This window comes from Adiantum capillus-veneris, chromosome 30 (assembly GCF_014529385.1).
Source record: "Adiantum capillus-veneris isolate H3 chromosome 30, ASM1452938v2, whole genome shotgun sequence".
Classification (NCBI taxonomy): domain Eukaryota; kingdom Viridiplantae; phylum Streptophyta; class Polypodiopsida; order Polypodiales; family Pteridaceae; genus Adiantum; species Adiantum capillus-veneris.
In genome coordinates this window covers 36,495,788-36,514,430 of record NC_140960.1, presented here as the reverse complement: position 1 = coordinate 36,514,430, position 18,643 = coordinate 36,495,788, and the positions used below count along the sequence as shown (strand labels likewise).

Below are 18,643 nucleotides of genomic sequence, written 5' to 3'. Positions count from 1 at the left end.
AGCCCTAGTCCTTAAATGAAGGACCATTTATAGACTAAAATAAGTCTTTCTAAAACAAAAAGTTAAAAACAAAGTCATGAGCCTCTTCATTGCAGGGACTAAAAAATTGGATTCAAAATTTTGTTCACTTTTCTCCTAAGGCATGTTTTAACATGCCAAAAATGTAGCCCTCATTTGCTAAGTGATGTGATAAGAGTACATGAAAAATTGGGACTATATACAACGATGTTGACTCTCGTCTGGAACCATCTCATGTTTGCAACAACTTGCTTTGAATCAATACCTTAACTATCAGAAATGTATATGAACGATATTTGCCTTGCCTTAGTAATTAACTAGTGCAGACGGAATCCCCGAGTAAAACATTTACATATATATGATCCACGCACCTCACCTCATCTATCAATTCTAGCCAAAATGTGGCATATCAACTAGGTAAATGTTAGTGATCAAAATCATGTCTTTAGGAGCGTGACCTCATGAAAGAGTGCATAATCCAATGTAGCACTCACATAGCCCAATGTAAGCCTCACCACATCCAAGCGTGGCATGTTTTATGCACTCATCCATACACACACACTAGAAGTTAACCACAGCATAATTGAAATGCAAACCAAAGAATTTCAGCTTTGTTATAAACTGAGAGTGGACACGAATCCTGGAGGTAACGAATTGAGTGCATCCGACATCAACTCTCTTGGACCTCTTTGAAGGGTTCTCCTAAATAGCAATATCACTATTTTTGTCTTCGGCAATCCTTCAGAGCACTATTCAGCATGGATTTCGCGTCATAATGCACATTTAGTAGTCTTTTGTTAAATCAATAAAGCCTGTTTGCTATGAACAATCACTCTGGAAAAAACAATCTCAAAGTACAGGACGCACTAGCATCACTTCCCTCATGGCATTGTAGCATTGTACATGCTTTTCTCAAGCCTCATAGATTCAATCATTTCAGCATCCTCGTGCATGCCAGCAGCTGCATATATATCCCGCATGAAGAGATAAGCAACAGCAGATTTTTCATCTACTTTTGTCGCATTGTCAAAAGCCTCTCTACCAAAATTCACATCTCCCCATTTTCGACAAGCACCCAGTAAAGCTAACCATGCTGGAAGATGATCAGAAGATGGCATTTTCTTTATCACTGCCAAAGCCTTTTCTAGATGCCCTGCACGACCAAAAACATCGACCATGCATGTGTAATGCTCTAAACTCGGAATAATTCCATAGCGTGTGGTCATAGCTTCAAAGTACTTCTGGCCTTGTTCTGTGGCTCCTATGCTTCCACAGGCTTTCAAAACACAACCAAAAGTTACCACATCAGGAAGGAGACCCTCGCCTAACATTTCCTCAAAGTAATACAGTGCTTCTTCACCATACCCATGCTCACAAAACCCAGCAATTAGTGAGCTGTAAGAAACTACATCACCAATGGGAAGCTCATCAATGAACACTTCCCTTGCCATCTCAAGCGCACCACAATTGGCATACATGTCTACCAATGCACCCCCTAACAGTGCATCTTTTCTTAATAATAAATCCTTTCTCGCAATCTCAGAATGTAAATCTTTGCCCTTGTCTATTGCTCCTGTAATGCTGCAGGCTTTCAAAATGCAAGCAAACGTTACACGGTCAGGTGAGATGCCCTCACATCGCATCTGATCAAAACACTTAAGTGCTTCCTCTCCATGCCCACGTTGACTATATCCTGCAATTAATGCAGTCCATGAGACTACATCACGGAAAGGAAGCTCATCAAACACTTCTCGGGCTTTTAAAAGTTCATTACATTTCGCATACATATCCACTAATGCATTTCCAGGTACAGTAGCCCTTCCTACATATTGCTTTCTGGCAATCTCTGCATGTATTTCCATGCCCCTCTCACATGATCCTACACTGCTACATGCTTTGACAACGGAACCAAATGTTACTTCGTCAGGAGAGAGACCTTCTTCTTTCATGCGTTCGAAACAAGCTAGTGCTTCTTCTACCGGACCATGTAAGCAGTATCCTGCAATCAATGTATTCCAAGAAACTACATTGCGAACTGGAAGCTTGTGTAACACTTGTTCTGCCTTGTTAAGTGCACCACATTTGGCATACATGTCAACCAGTGCATTTCCAAGCACCTCACTTCTTCCCAGAAATCCCTTGGTGCAAATTTCAGCATGAATCTTTTCCCCCTTCGCTGTTTCCCCTAAACTGCCGCAAGCCTTCAATATGCAGCCGAAGGTCATCACATCAGGGGAAAGACCTTCCCCTTTCATACGTTCAAAGCACTTTAATGCTTCTTCATTGTGCTCATGTTGGCAATGTCCTGCAATCAAAGCGTTCCAAGAAACTACATCTCTAGCAGGAATCTCATCAAATATCTGTCGAGCCTTCTGAATTGCCCCACATTTGGCATACATGTCCAATAATGCATTTCCAAGCACAATGTTATTCAGAAATAATTCATTGGTGATGATCCAAGCGTGTATTTCTTTGCCCCTTTTTGCTGCTCTTAAACTGGCGCATGCTTTCAACGCGCAAGCAAAGGTCACCTCATCAGGGAACAGGCCCTCCTGTTGCATCTGATGAAAGGACTTGATTGCTTTCTCAGCATACCCCTGTTGGGCATACCCTGCAATGAGCGCATTCCACGAAACGACATCCTTCAAATGAAGCTCATCAAAGACTCGTTTCGCATGTCCAAGAGCACCACATTTTGCATACATATTAACAATGGCATTGCCAATGATAACGTTCTTCTTAAGCAAACCCTTTTGCAGAACATCATCATGAAGTTTACTGCCTTCATGAAAATTCTTCTGTTTAGCGCATGCAGTGAGTAGGGCAACAACAGAGGTGTCGTCTTGAAGGTCACCATAGCGAGCAGAAGGTACTTCCCTCGTCTTTTCTCCTTGCAGGGCACGCAAACTCTTTGGGCTATTTAGTTCCTTCCTCCACGAAGCCCGAATGCCATTGCTCGCTGAATCCAGGTTCTAACTCTCAGCTCTATATGGGACTTCTCATGGGTCTTCTAAACGAGGCAAAGTAGCAAAGGTGCACTCTTGTTGGCATGGACGGGCAGGATTTTCTGAGTATTTTGTGCTTTGCAAGAGTGTACCCTGGTGCACGAATCTGATCTCTCTCTCTCTCTCTCCTGCTTCCGGGTTTCCTCTTAGGTGCTGGTTGCAAAATCGCATATGATGTGCCTTGGCCCTCGGCATGTCTCCCTTATCTTTGTGACATACTTTATCTCGGGGTGGATTGCTGTGTGCAATGTGCCCCTTCCAGAATCCATAGCCTGCGCTAAACAAGGGTGGGACCAGAGGTGCTAAAAACAAGTGTTTGGCATGCGGTTGTGGACCCTGGATGCATGGCCTCTGAACTTTGCAAGGGGGGCAAAGGTGAGATCAGTTTCGATTGAGGAGATGCAGCCAGAGGTCATCGAAGCATGTGCTGCCTCCTCTTGAGCAAGCTTTCAGGGCCGGTGATGTGATGGAAGAAATGAAGATGCTGGAGGCCAATCCAAGAATTTCTTGGCAGACCAACCATCCAAACATAGTCCGCGTTGTTGGCTTCTGCTAAGATGTATCAAGACGGGTAGGGTTTGCGTACATGGAAAGGGGTGCTCTTTCTGGAATCTGAAGCCCAGCAGCAACAATGTGAAGCTGCTCTGATGCTGGATTCGCAGACTGTGTTCTTACCTTCATGAATCATGATGAGCGCTTGCAACCCATTTCGTGTTTTGACATAAGTCCGCGAAGACGTGCGTTGAGGCTGCATAGTTTTCAAGATGGCGTCTCTCTCTCTCTCTCTCTCCAACGACGTTAAAACTATCTTCTTCTTCTTCTTCTTCTTCTCTCTCTCTCCTTCGACGTTAAAATTCTCTTCTTCTTCTTCTCCTCACATATCCCAGTTTGAGTTTGTAGTGTTTTTGTAGTGTAAATCAAACACTACAGTAGCCGCATGGGGTGGGTTTGATGACCGTTTGATTTAGAGAACCTCTGAAAAGAACGTCGATGAATCAAGAACAGAACTAAGCAAGAGCGAATTTGGAAGACCTTGAAATGTAGTAGGCAATGGATATTTTACTATACAATGGACATAACTTTGGTGCAGATGAGATTGAAACAATACATATTGATGAAAGTGTTTGAGCTTTGTAATGCGATAACAAATGTAGGAACGACATGTTATATCAGATAGATGGTTAGTAGGTTTGCACGTCTGCACAGTTGGGTGTCAGGAAAGTAGCATGAAATGCAGACCACATTAGAGTAATTTGTTTCTATAGTCTCAAGTAGTCCGAGTTAGAGCCTTTTCTTAAAGACGTGATTTGAGAGAGGTGTAAAGCAGTGACGAAGCCATGACTGTGCCACATGGTTATATGAGGGCACCACATTTGGCATGCATATCGAAATGTTTGGAGATATGCATTCCCTTAAAGCAGCCCAAAACTTTATCATCACAGCCATGTTTTGGACGTGATTTTATTTGGTGTGAGGCCTCCCCCTGATGGTATTAGCATACACACTCACCAATCTGTTGTTGGACAAAGGTGGTTGTTTTCAAACGTGAACCAAAGAGAGGTATGAAGCAACGACACAGGAGAGTAGAATGCTATGGTGTAGGAGTGTCTATGTATGACACGACAAAGCAGGAAGAGGATGCTTTTGGTAAGGAACTTAGATGTGGTAAAGCTTGGGGCTCATTCGTATCTCTTTTGCTAGTATTTTTGCACCATTTTTACTCAAATAATTTTCTCCTATATACAACGGGCTTGCATAAGTGTGTGATTGGCATTCTCTTTAGGATGTTGTTTCTTGGAGCGTGTTAAAAACTATGATAGATGAGCTTGACACCTCAATTCTGTAAGGGATATTTGGAATTCGAGCCTTCACACAACCTGTTGCAAGCGAGAAGGGTAGTGCAAGATTTATGATAGCCAAATATTAGTTTTGATTTGATTGCAATTCTAATGATGAGAATTGTTAGAAACCATAATCTCTAAGTCATTCTATTGTTGGAATTAGGGTTGCAGAGAAATGCACACAGCTTGGAGAATACGAAGGAAGCTCAAGGCACACAACAAAGAGTGTATTACTTAGTGTGCAATGGAAAGATAGATAGCCCTAGAGTGATGGGCGTATATACAATACACGGGGGAAAAAACCTCCTAAAGAGGGAAAAACCGGTGGTCCTAGTGTGTTCACACACATCACTACCACATCTATATGGTAACAAATCCCCCCTAGAGTGCTGCGGCAAACAAGAGCTGGCACATGAGTAAAGGGAAGTGCCATGCCCTAAGGACATGATCAGTCCACAAAGGGGAGTAAGCCCAAAGCTTTGCAGAAAGCTTCGAGCTTCTCACGAGACAATGCCTTTGTGAAAAGATCTGCAAGGTTGTCCTTTGTTGGCACATAAGCCAAGCTGATCTCTCCTGCTGAGAGCTTCTCCCTGACATAGTGGTAATGCACCTCAATGTGCTTTGTGCGAGCATGAAAAACTGGGTTCCTCGCAACTGCCAATGCACTCTGACTGTCAGTGTAGATAGTGTTGGTAGTGTCCTGTCCAACACCCAAATCAACCATAAGGCATCTGAGCCATACACACTCAACCGTAGCTGTGAACACTGCCATGTACTCAGCCTCACAACTAGAAGTGGCCACAGTAGGTTTCTTCTTGCTCAACCATGATATACATGAACTTCCAAGCATGAAACAAAAACCACTTGTGGACACTCGCATGTCAAAACAACCAGCCCAATCTGAGTCTGAAAAAACATGTAAGTCTGGCGACAATGATCCCCCTTGGGATAAAACAAGCCAAGATGTAAAGTGCCACTAAGGTAGTGAAAAATCCTCTTGACAGCCTGCCAATGCTTAGACCAGGGGCTATGCATAAATCTGTTGACTTGTGAGACTGCAAACTGAATATCCGGCCTCGTGTTGCATACATAAATGAGGCAGCCAATAGCAGTTTGATAGTAAAGAGTGACATCAACAGGATCACCAACATCATGTAGACTCAATTTCAAACTTTTTTCCATGGGAGTGGCAATAGGTTTGCAATCCTCAAGTCCAAACTTACACAACAATGTCTCTATGTAACTTTTCTGACACAAGGAAATACCACCATCACACTGCTTAAATTGTATACCCAAGTAATGATGTAGTTGAAAGGGCAGTGGTAATGTGTGTGCTAGTCTTCAACCAACCGTGCTATTTTATAGCCTCCCCCTAGTGTACACACTGTCCGGCCATGCAAGTGGCCTTGCCCATAGGACCCATGTCCTTACATTACCCCCCCCCTTGGAGAATCGTTTTCGTCCTTGAAAACGAACGTAAGAAAATGTTTCTTAAGTGCGGAGACATTCTCCCATGTAGAGCCTTCTTCAGGTCTATCTAGCCATTTTACCAACACCTGTCGTCTGACATGATGTCTGGTGCGAAGCTCATGAGAATCCAAAATCTTTTCGGGCTCATGAGGAATGCTTGGCAGTTCGATAAGGTCAACCAACACACCTATGTCAATGACGTTATCATTCTGTCCTAGTTGTTTTCGTAAACGGCTAACATGAAAAACAAAATGAACTCGTGAGTGCTTTGGGAGAGCTAACTTATAGGCCACTTGACATGTATGTTTGAGAATGGTAAATGGTCCACAATAGCGTGGTGAAAGTTTAGCAACTTTTCCTGTCTTCAGACTTTCTGAATGCTCCGGAACTTTGAGGAAAACCTTGTCTCCTTCTTTGAAAGTAGCAAGATGATGATGCTCGTCTACGTACTTCTTATATCGATCTTGAGCTTGCTTAACATTCTGTAGAGCAACTCGAAGCATGTCAAAATGGTCTTGGAGAAAATCCTTCGCTTGTTGTATCTTCTCCTTAGCCAACCTCACCGTAATGGGTGATCTAGGTTGAAATCCATATAAAAGTATAAATGGACAAAACCTTGTAGTTACATGCTTTGAACTATTATAAGAAAATTCCAATATAGGTAAGTAGTCTTGCCAATTGGTTTGCTTCTTGCTAACGTACGCTCGTAGCATATCCTCTAGCACTTGATTAACTCTTTTTGTTTGACCATTCATTCTGGATGATCAGCCGTACTTAGATTAAGTCTAGTTTCCAACTTTTGGAACACAGCTCTCCAGAAGTGATTATCAAACTTTCGATCTCTGTCACTAATGATACTAGTTGGAAGACCGTAGAGTTTATATATATTCTCTACAAATAGACGTGCTAATTTCGGTGTCTTAATAATAGTCTTAGTGGGAATGAATCGACCCATCTTTCTGAGACGGTCTACAATTACCCAAATGGCATCATGGCCAGGATCTTTAGTAGGTAGTCCTACTACAAAATCCATAGAGATACTCTCCCACTTACCTTGTGGAGTCTCTAAATGATGTAAAAGGCCACCTACCTTGAGGCGCTCTGCCTTATTAACTTGGCACTGTTGGCAGTTTAGTACGTACTCTTAAACATTATGATGTAAGCCCCGCCAATAAAATTGCTGTCAAACTAAGGCATACGTCTTACAAATACCTGGATGACCAGCACTTGGACTATCGTGACACTCAAATAATATTTGGCACCTAGTGTCTGAGTCCTTTGGCACACATACTCTATCTTTGTGGAGTAAGTAGCCATCATCAATGGAAAAATTCTTCCATCGCTTAAGCTCTTCCTAAGTAGGGGTGGAGCTCTGTGTGTTGGAGTTTCTATCTACGTGTGCAGAGACATGTTGATCTGGCTGTTTAGAGACATGTGAGTGTGAGGGATCCCTTTTTGAAACTATACTCCACACTTTATCATATGATTGATCTTGTGCACACTTGCCACGTACTGACTCCAAAAGTCCACTCTTTAGTTCCGTGAAAGCAAGTGAATCAATTTGAGGCATCCGACTTAGTGCATGTGCTACTACATTATATCGTCCCTTGCGATATCGTAGCTTACAATCATAACATTGAAGGATTTTTGCCCATCTAGATTTACGGCCCTTCAAGTCTGTTTGAGTAGTAAACCATTTGATACTCTCATGGTCAAAAACTACTTCAAACTCGGCCCCATATAAAGAGTGTCGCCACTTTTGTAAAACGTGAATTATGGCATAGAGCTCTCTCATAAACAAAATAATTATGTTGAGCTCTATCTAACTTTTTACTTTCAAAGGCAATAGGTCTTCCCTCCTGGAGAAGTACCGCACCAATGGCTTTATCACTAGCATGAGTCTCTACCACAAACGGCTTAAGTGGGTCGACGATTGCTAGGATGGGAGCAGTGGCTATAGCTACCTTGAGCTGTTCAAAACTGCATTTTTGGGCTTCTTCCCAAGAAAAGGTCTTACCTTTTGCTTTAATTTGATCCTTCGTAGGAACAGTGATTTGGCATAGTCACGGATATACTGTCGATAAAATCCAGCCATGCCTAAAAATATTTGAAGCTCCTCAACCGTGTTGGGATCTGGCCATCGAAGAATGGCAGTGACCTTGTCAGTGTCCATCTTGATGACAGAATAATAGATCACACGACCGAGGTAATGTATCTCTATTTTAAAGAAATCGCGCTTGCTTTGCTTAGCATACAACGCATGAGCTCGTCGTTGTTCGAACACTAATCATAAGTGTTCGAACACTAGTCGCAAGTGTTCAAACACTAATCGTAAGTGTTCGAACACTAGTCGCAAGTGTTCAAACACTAATTGTAAGTGTTCGAACACTAGTCGCAAGTGTTCAAACACTAATCGTAAGTGTTCGAACACTAATCGTAAGTGTTCTATGTGCTTATCTTCAGTCTTATTGTAAATGAGAATGTCACACCTAAGGAAAACCACAACAAATTTTCCAAGATAGGGACGTAAGACACTATCCATGAGTGTCATAAATGTAGCTGGAGCATTGGTTAGACCAAAAGGCATAACCAAAAATTCAAAATGCTCGAACCATGTTCTAAAGGAAGTTTTGGAGATATCTTGTAAAAGGATACGCACCTGGTGGTATCCTGAACGAAGATCTATCTTTGTATAGTATCTTGCCCCATGGAGTTGATCAAACAACTCATCTACTCTTGGCAGAGGATACTTGTTCTTGATGGTTATGGCGTTTAATCCGCTATAATCTACGCACATGCGCATAGTACCATCTTTCTTTTTTACCAATAGAATTGGTGATGCTCAAGGCAAAGTGCTAGGTCTAATGAAACCATGGGCGAGGTAGTCAGCCAATTGACTCTCAAGCTCCTTGGCTTCTTTAGCACTCATATGATAAGGTGGTTTACTCACTGGTTTAGTGCCTGGCAAGACATCTATGCCATGCTGCACATCACGTATAGGAGGTAAACCCGGTGGTAAATCACTTGAGAACACATCATTATACTCCGTGAGTAAGTGAGTCAACTTTTGCCGTGCAGAAGGAGAAAGTAAACTAGAGTTATGTTGGGATGGAGAATCTTGTACTTCCTGTAATGTTTGTTTTACAACAGCTGCATGTTGCTCTATAGTATTAAAATTGAGAGAACTTTGCTCGTTATATTTTTTAACACTTTGTTTATGAGTAGAATTCATTTCACTTTGCATACCATTAGAATTCATTGCACTTTGCATACCAGTACTAGAATTCACCGCACTTTTCTCTTGAGAATTCACAAGACTTGGAGACAAGCAGTAACACAAAAAGACTTCATCTATTAAATCTGCTTTCTGCAAAGTAGAAATCTCGGTTGTACATATAAGAGGTGCAGATGGTATATTTTTCTCACCAAGCAAAAGCACATGTTTACCATTGGCCATAAAGGATAAGGAGTTGTGTTCATAACTAGTGTGCAATGTGTTTCCTAAACCATGCAGCCACTCCCATCCTAAAACTACATCAGCACAGTCCATGTTCATAACTTGGAAGTCAAGGGTCATTGTATGATCTTGAACAATAAGCTCAACCCCTTGAACTACTGTGTCCCATACTTCTTTATCATTCCCAGACATCTACACCACCACATACTTGTGAGAGCAGGGAGTCTGTGTAAGCTTCAATTTCTTGACTAGCTTATAGTTCATGAAGTTATGAGTTGCACCATCATCCACTAAAATACGAACACGTTGTCCGTTAATAATGCCATGCATGCGGATCAATTCATGGGACCAAAGGTGGGCTGCCACATTGAAGCAGGCACACAAAACCTGTGCTTTCCCTCCATATGAAGAACCTCTACAGCACAATATTTAGGAGATGAATCTAATGTGAGGCGTTGCACCGTGTGCATGGCCTTTTCTTTGCCTTGCAAAAGAGGACAATCATTCTTGTTATGTTGGTCCGAAAGACATCTAAAACACAAATTGTGTTTCTTTTCACGCTCAAAATTGGCAGTGCTGAGAGACCCACATGGAGTATCTCGTGAGTGCTTAGGCTTCTTAGCCTCTTGTGGGAGTGGAGAGATAGATTGTCTCTTATTCCTCTTGGAACGTGTGGGAGATCTACCTCGCAGTTGGCTCTTAGCCACATTGCTCTTAGCAAAATTATTCTTAGTGTAGGAACATTTCCTTTCCTCTCTTGGTCATCATCATATCTTTGGGCATGACTGATGGCTTCTTCCAAAGTTTTTGGATGTTGGGTCTTGACATGAAGACGATAGTCTTTGTCAAGGCCCCTATTAAAACCCCATATCTTTTGGAATCCATCTAGACCTTCTAGTTTTAATATGATTTCAAGATACTTTGAAAGGTACTATGTGAGAGAGAGGCCAGACATGCAGAATGCATCCCATGCTAACCAATTCTTATCTTCTTCACTGGAGTCCAAAAACTCTTTGGAGAAAGAAGCTTGAAACGCAGCCCAAGACGGAGAACGACCATCTATTGGAAATTTCATCCACCACTTATAGGCCTTGCCTTTAAGAGATAGACTTGTTTCCACAGTCATCTTTATATCCGGGGTGTGTCTCAATCGATGAATATCACTCTATTTGTGTAAGAACGTATTGACCGCATCCTTGTTGCGATCACGCTCTTCCCCGTGAAATTCAGGAATGGTGATATTCTTAAGTAATGCATTGCTACCTTCGGCATCTTCTGCAACATTTGTCTCTTGGACTCCTTGAGTCGTGCGAGCTTGGTTCCCTTGAACCGTGCCACTTGTGGCTCCTTGAGTCATCTGTGAATTCATAAATTTCACAAGTAACTCCGTAAGATTGGTAACATTTGCATTAAATGCAAAGAGGTTGCCTTCAAGTACGCTTTGGCTATTTTCCAAAGTCTTGAAAGCAGCCATATCTACAAGGCCATAATCTCCTAGATCATCATCATCATGCATATTAGTGTCAGCCGCACCCGTGGTGCCCTGATTTTGATCTACGCGCTCAAAATCAAACGTGTGTATAGGTGGGATATCCTCACTGGCCATGGTAAACACACACTAATGCAAAGAGAGAGAAAAACAACAACAACTTGTACCTTGTGAAATTGAAGTCTTTTTGTTTTGTATGCTCTGCGATTTGCGTTGCACGCGAACCTCGCCTTGCGAGCATTTGAGCGCTTCACTTGTCGTTTGTTGTAAGAACACCTTTGTTGATTCTTCACAAAAACCGGTCGTTTTTGTGAAGGCTTTTGTTCACTTTGAAGCTACCTCCTTGAGGAAAAAAGAATTTTTGGAGTTCCTTTCAACACAAGTAGGTATCTTTCCTTGTTATACACAACAAGGGTCAATAGCTTGATGGTAAAGTGTTGGTCTCTTACCCTCATGGGATGGGTTCAACCCTCCTTCATGCAAGGGTTAAGCGGGCCTTCCTACGTGCGCAACCAACGGTGCCAACGGAAGCCTTCGAAGCCTCAGTTCGTCGAGTTGCCGATCGAGTTTGCCTTGGTCGTTCGCCTTCATTGCCCGCTGTGGAGGGCGGTCGCAGTTGGCTATCGTTGTCTGTCCACACACTGCGCACAAGAAGTGTTCCCCTGTCTTCTTTTGCTGCACAGCGGAGACATCGCTGTCTGCGGAAGTGGGAGAGAAGCAGAATGTCGCATGCACATGCAACCCGCTTTTTGCCTCCTCCCAAAAATAGCTCGGATACCAATGAAAGGGCGGTGGTAATGCGTGTGCTAGTCTCCACCCAACTATGCTATCTTATAGCCTCCCCCTAGCGTACACACTATCCGGCAGTGCCGGTGGCCTTGCCCATAGGACCCATGTCCTTATAGCAACAGCCCCAAATCTTTCATCTTGAAGGTAGCATTCAAATCAGCCCTAAATTCAGCAATATGTCTCTCATTTGGTCCAGTAATCAGCAAATCATCTACATAAAGAACCACAATGAGAAGTACATCACCCTCACGCTTTACATGCAATGTGCTTTCTGTTGGACTGTTATGAAAGCCTTATTTAACCAAATGAGTGTTAGATTTATCATACCAAGCACGAGGAGATTGGTTCAACCCAAACAAAGCCTTCTTACATCTACACACTTTGTCCTCTTGTCCTTTCTTGACAAAACCGCGAGGCTGCGTTACATAAACTTCCTCAAATATGTCACCATTCAAGAAAGCAGTAACAATGTCTGATTGATGTACATCCCAACCAAAATGAGTTGCCAATGCACATAGAAAACGCACAGTAGTCATACAACAATTGGGAGAAAAAGTCTCTTCATAATCTATGCCTTTTTGTTGTGCATAACCCTTTGCAACAAGTCGAGCCTTATGGCGATCGATGTCACCATTCGGCTTACGTTTCAACTTGTAAACCCACTTTGTACCAATGACCTTTTTGCCAGGAGGCAAATCACATAAAGTCTATGTGTCATTTTCTATAAGTGCATCATATTCTAATTGCATGGCAACCATCCAATTTTCTGAATTATGTGCTTCATCAAAAGATAGAGGTTCCTCAACATCATGTAAGCTAGACACAGCCAAAGCATAACAATCTGATGCATAAGATGCATGGCAAGAGCCTGAATGAGTATGACTAGACAAAGGTGCATCCAATTTACACCAGCCATTTTGGCATACGTCTAGCCTGCTCATTTTCAGTCCTTTCCTCATCAAGTACATCATGTACATTTGCATCAGTAATAGGCTGATTTGTAATATTTTTGGAAACCCCCATAGGCTATACATTTGCCTCATTGGAATTACATTCGAACTTCCACCACTGAAAAGAGGCAACAAAGTGTCATAAATGTCATGTGAGCTTACATTACTATCTCTAGTACATGACAACAAGGGCTGAATAGAATCTTCCACAAACACTACATCCCATGAAACTAGAATACGCTTTGTTTGCGGATGATACAACCTATGATCTTTTCTTTCAGCATTATAACCAACAAAAATACATTTGACAGCCTTATCATCCAATTTTCTGCGTTATATTTGTGGCACCAAAGCATATGCCAAACAACCAAAAACATGCATGTGCTCAATAGAAGGCTTTCTATCATGCCATGCTTCATATGGAGTAATAGACTACAAAGCTTTTGTAGGACACCTGTTAAGTACATAAGTGGCACACATGATGGCCTCAGGCCAAAAAGAATGCGACAAAGCTTGACTTTTGACCATATATCGTGCCATTTCCGTAAGTGACTTGTTTTTCCTCTCAGCAACACCATTTTGTTGAGGCGTATAAGGCACTGTACATTGGTGCTTTATCCCACGACTAGCCAGAAATGCATTAAATTCATGAGACATATACTCCCCCCCCTCAATCGGAATGGAGGGTGCCCATAGTACATTTTGAGACATTTTCAACCATAGCCAGAAATTGTTTGAAGCACATAAAATCTTCGAACTTCACTTTAAGCGGAAATACCCATGCATGCCTAGACTAATCATTAGTAAAAGTCACGAAGTAAAGGTAATTGCCCAAGGACGGAGTTTGCATGGGCCCACAAACATCACTATGCACAAGCTGCAACCTGCATGTGGCCCTAACTGAACCATCCTTTGGAAACTTTGAACGCTGCATCTTACCCAAAATACATCCTTCATAAACATGTTTGACATGTGCTTCAAGAGGCGGCAAAGAAGCAACCATATCAAATTTCTACAAACGCAACAAACTGGCAAAATTCAGATGCCCAAAACGTGCATGCCACAATTTTGCATTTGAAACAGCCCTTGAATCTGCAACTGCATTTGCAAAATTTTGTCCACACTTGTCATACAAAGTGAGCTTATACAGCCCACGACACAAAAGGCTAGATGCAACAATTTCATCACCAAAACTGAGATCATGAACTGTACATCTGTCATCCAGAAATTTGACTACAAGTCCAAGTCTAGCAAGTGCAGATACAGACAAAAGATTCTTCTTGATCCCTGGTACATAAAGTGCATCAACAAGTGTGAAAGAACTATTATTTGCAGCAGTAAGCACAATCTTTCCAACCCACTAGACCGGATCAGAGGCATTGTTGGCACAACTGACTGAATTCCCACGAGGGACAGACTCGAGAGAGGTGAACAATTCACGATGTGAGGTAATGTGCTTTGTAGCACCATTGTGGAAATACAACATATGTGAATCTGCAGCAACTGACATGCATGCATCATGGACAACAGGATTGTAAGTGCACTCTGCACTAAAAGCCCATTTTGCATCAACATCAGCATCACAGTCTCCTTTCACAGAAGACTCAACAATGGCTGCATTTGTAGTGGAACCAGCATTTGCAGTGGAACCACCCTCTTTCTTCTTATCCTCTTTGGCCTTCAACTTAGGACACTGCTTGATCAAGTGATCATTGGCAATGCATCTTCTTTTTTCCCTTATCACCAGAATTTCCAGACGAATTGCTGCTAGCAGAAGCATTAGGAACATAATTTTTGCCACTCGCAGCAGAACCATAAGAAGTGGCTGCATTGCTGCTACCACCCTTTCTTTGAGAAGAAATAAAAGCATGTTCAAATGTTGTTGCCTAGTCTTGTTTCTTCTGGAAAGTGACTCTTGCAACAGCAATGTTCATAATGCATCAAACTTGACAACTTCAGGATTTCCTTGGGTCATAAGTCTCGAGGTACTAGCAAAAGTATGGTAAAAATCTGGTAAGGAATCAAGAATAGTTTGCATAAGGGAACTGCCTAAAATGACTTCACCTGCAAAAATAAGTTGCTCATTGATATCCTTGACACCAGCAAGAAAAGTGTCCATATCATCTTTCTCATGCATAATCTTCGATTCCAGCTCTTTACGCATTAAAGCAATTTTAGCCTCATTGCGGCTTGCATAAAGACCTGCTAGAATATCCCAGCCTGTTTTGCAGATTTCATTGAACGAATGTGAGGAGTAATGGTGCGCTTTATAGACAACGCAATCAACGCATGAGCCTACGTATCCTTTACCCAACGAGCTTATTGTCGTATGCAAAACAACTCTAATAGCAACAAGACCTGCAACATCCTCAACATCGTCTACATCCTCAGAACTAAGACGTACATCAATGCCTTGTACAATATTCTAGACGCCCTTTGACACAAGAACATGTTGCATCATGTAAGCCCACATAGGGTAATTGCCCCCATCCAATCTGTCCTCAGCAGCAAACATCTTGAACACATCTGTGTTGTTGTCAGCCATGAAAAAATGCATGCACCTGATGTGAAAATTGCATGAAATGAGGAGAAACTGAGTGAGATCGGCACATGCTATATACCACAACCTGCAATAGACTGTACGGGACCTATTATGTAGTATTTGGCACTGATAGAAATTTTGCACAAAATGACAAAATTGCCTGTGCAGACCTAGCTGTAGTGGAAATGGAGGCCGAAATGAGCTCAAATCAGAAATTTGAGCAAACTAAGGTCTGTGAGCTAACCTGAAATTTTCGTCAACTTGTGAACGCTTGCAAAAGCTCACTGAAATTGGAGAAAATGAGTAGGCGCGTGCTGGAGCTGCTGGCGACTAAGCCCGAGAGGATGCAACCTGCTCTGATACCAATTGTTGGAAGTAGGGTTACAGAGAAACGCACACAGCTTGGAGAAGATGAAGGAAGCTCAAGGAACACAACAAAGAGTGTATTACTTAGTGTGCAATCGAAAGATAGATAGCCCTAGAGTCATGGGCGTATATACAATGCACCGGGGAAAAAACCTCCTAAAGAGGCAAAAAATGTCTCGGCGATCCTAGTGTGTTCACACACATCACTACCACATGTATATGATAACATCTATAAGTGTATGTTGTTCATGTCATCTAAGAGAACATGCAAAGTGATACTGCTGAAAACGAGCCAAAAGTTGTTTCGGCGGACATAGTGGCTATTGATGAGAATGTAGGCAAGAATAAGTGGAAGCCGTTGAAGCTCCAAAAGCTATGACTGGGATTCAAAAAAGGAAATTAATTTAATTGTAGCTCAAAGGATCTATTGGATTCAGAAAAGAGTGTAAGGTGAAGGGAATATTTAGCTAGCATGTCATCATGTGATTGAGTAGTTGAATGCCATGTGTGTCACGGGACGGGCACCACGTGCCAACGGAAAAGAACAGACTTTTAACACTTCAATAACAACTAAATCGAAAGAGATAGAAACACGAGACGGGGACTGGCGGAATTCTACCCCAAGAGAGCACTGACCCCAAACCTTGGCGCTCCTTTTGGTATTTCTATATATTGCTTGAACTCTATGCAATGTCCGTACTCCACCCTTTGCAACTTTGTATTGAAGCGTGCCAGAGAATAAGCCCTCTGTGCATATTTCTATATATTGCTTGAACTCTGTACAATGTCGGTACTCCACCCTTTGCAACTTTGTATTGAAGCCTACTAGGGAATGAGTCCTCTGCACATATTTAAAGGCCCTTGGCTCATGTAAAGCATCAAACTCAAAAGCATCTAGTCCCAGAAAGCATCTTGCCCAAAAGATGTCAGCACAAACTATGGAAATTTGTACAATCTTCCACGTCAGCAAAATCAGTGTGAAATGCAAAAATCCGTACATGTGAATTTCAGCATGTCAACGTAAATATATGGAAATCCGTACAGATTGCCACCTCAACAATCAGCTCAAAATTCAAAAATATGTATAATAGTGCTATGTTATCAACTGGGAACACAATTCTTTTGTGCGTGTTGCAAAGTTCAATCTCTTTATGTCACTTAGGCCCCATTGGACGGAGTCCCATAAGTTGGTGGGAACTTCTCTTTGAAAATAGGCGAATCGGCAAGACTTTGCAAGTTCGTAAAACTTATTTTGCTACTTCTTCTAGGGTTTAGGTCCTTAGCCAGGATCTATAAGTTGGATATGTTCTTCAATGGCTTGACATGTTAGTAGTTTGTGACATCAAAGAAAGTAATCATCTGCGATTACAACATATCTGCAAAACAACTCAAGTTAGCTCAAAAGTTTTCAAGGGTCATTCTAATGGACATTCCGAGGGACAATCAAATTTCTCATTCCAAATTGGAGCTCTTGATTTCTTGGGCCGTTGGCTTCCCAAAAGAATCTCATCCAATAAGGAGTTTCATTCTAGATTGGAACTTTGATGGACGTGCAACATAGTACCTTTCACAAGTGCAACATAGAAACTTTCACATGTTGCACTCGAAAACAAATTTTGCAAGCATGTTGAGGTCAATCTCATTAAGCAAATCCTCTCGCGCCTATCTAGGGTGACATTACTTCTAACACTAACAAAAATCACCATCTCATTTTTACACATTATTTCAATCACCCTCAAGGGATTATTAGCATCATTACACAGGTTATGGTCCATGCTACCAAGTGACCTTTTACGTGATGCCACCTTTTACAGTAGAAGAAAACTATGAAGTTTTGTGATGCTATCATACACTTGCACACGTTTGATTGTTTGTCCACCCTACACAAAATGCCTTAGAATCGTGGATATCCCAAGCATTATCCAGAAAATCAAGGCAGCTTTTTGACTAAGGAATATATAGTGGTCTACGGTATGAAGCTACTCATCGACTATCTTATCACTCCCCCCGTAAATAACCTAAAAAGGTCTGGGCCATGAGTTTAAATGACTCCTCCCAGACCGTAGCATGTGTCGCTTGGAGGTTCAAGCATACAACCAAATGCTCCCCAGACATCCCGTCTACATGGTTCGGAGTTTTTCTAGCATACAACAAAATGCTCCCCAGAAATCCCATCTACGTCATTCTAAGGTTTCCAAGCATACAACAAAACACTCCCCAGACATCTCGTTTGCATTGTTTTGAGGTTCAGACAATACCAAAATAGCCTTTCTCACTACTCTACCCGAAAGTAAAATCACCAATCATTTAAATCTGTATCAAAACAAGAGTCAAACAACTCAAATCAGCACCAAGACATGTTTAAAACAGATACCATCCATTTCAAATAAATTGCAAATACAATCACCAAACAAGTTCTCAAACAGATTCAAACTTCAAGAGAAATCTCGACATTAGTCGAGCTCAAAAAGACGATTGATTTTACATTTTGAAACCTGCACCAAAAATTAGGGTTAGGTTTCTTCCATAAGGTTGTAGTCAACCACAACATGGTCCATAAGCTCTTGGACAGACAATGTCTCGGTGGCGGTGGTGCTAGTCCCATGATAGCTGTTGAAGAGACACCTGTTGAAAGATGCCCAAAGACTGCAAGTTGTAATCTGCTAGGGTTTTTGTGGCAAGCATTTTAGGATATCCCACTCTGCCAGAAGATTTC

General features: G+C 41.9%; 1 protein-coding gene across 1 annotated transcript; it reads right to left on the bottom strand.

Moving 5' to 3' along the window:
• Window positions 1–352: 352 nt before the first annotated feature.
• On the bottom strand, window positions 353–3,893 carry LOC147417800 (pentatricopeptide repeat-containing protein At3g09040, mitochondrial-like). The gene has a single exon (XM_086506965.1). It carries the CDS (start codon window positions 2,721–2,723, stop codon window positions 900–902), a length of 1,824 nt encoding a protein of 607 aa, XP_086363091.1. The 5' UTR covers window positions 2,724–3,893; the 3' UTR covers window positions 353–899.
• Between the last annotated feature and the right edge of the window lie 14,750 nt (window positions 3,894–18,643).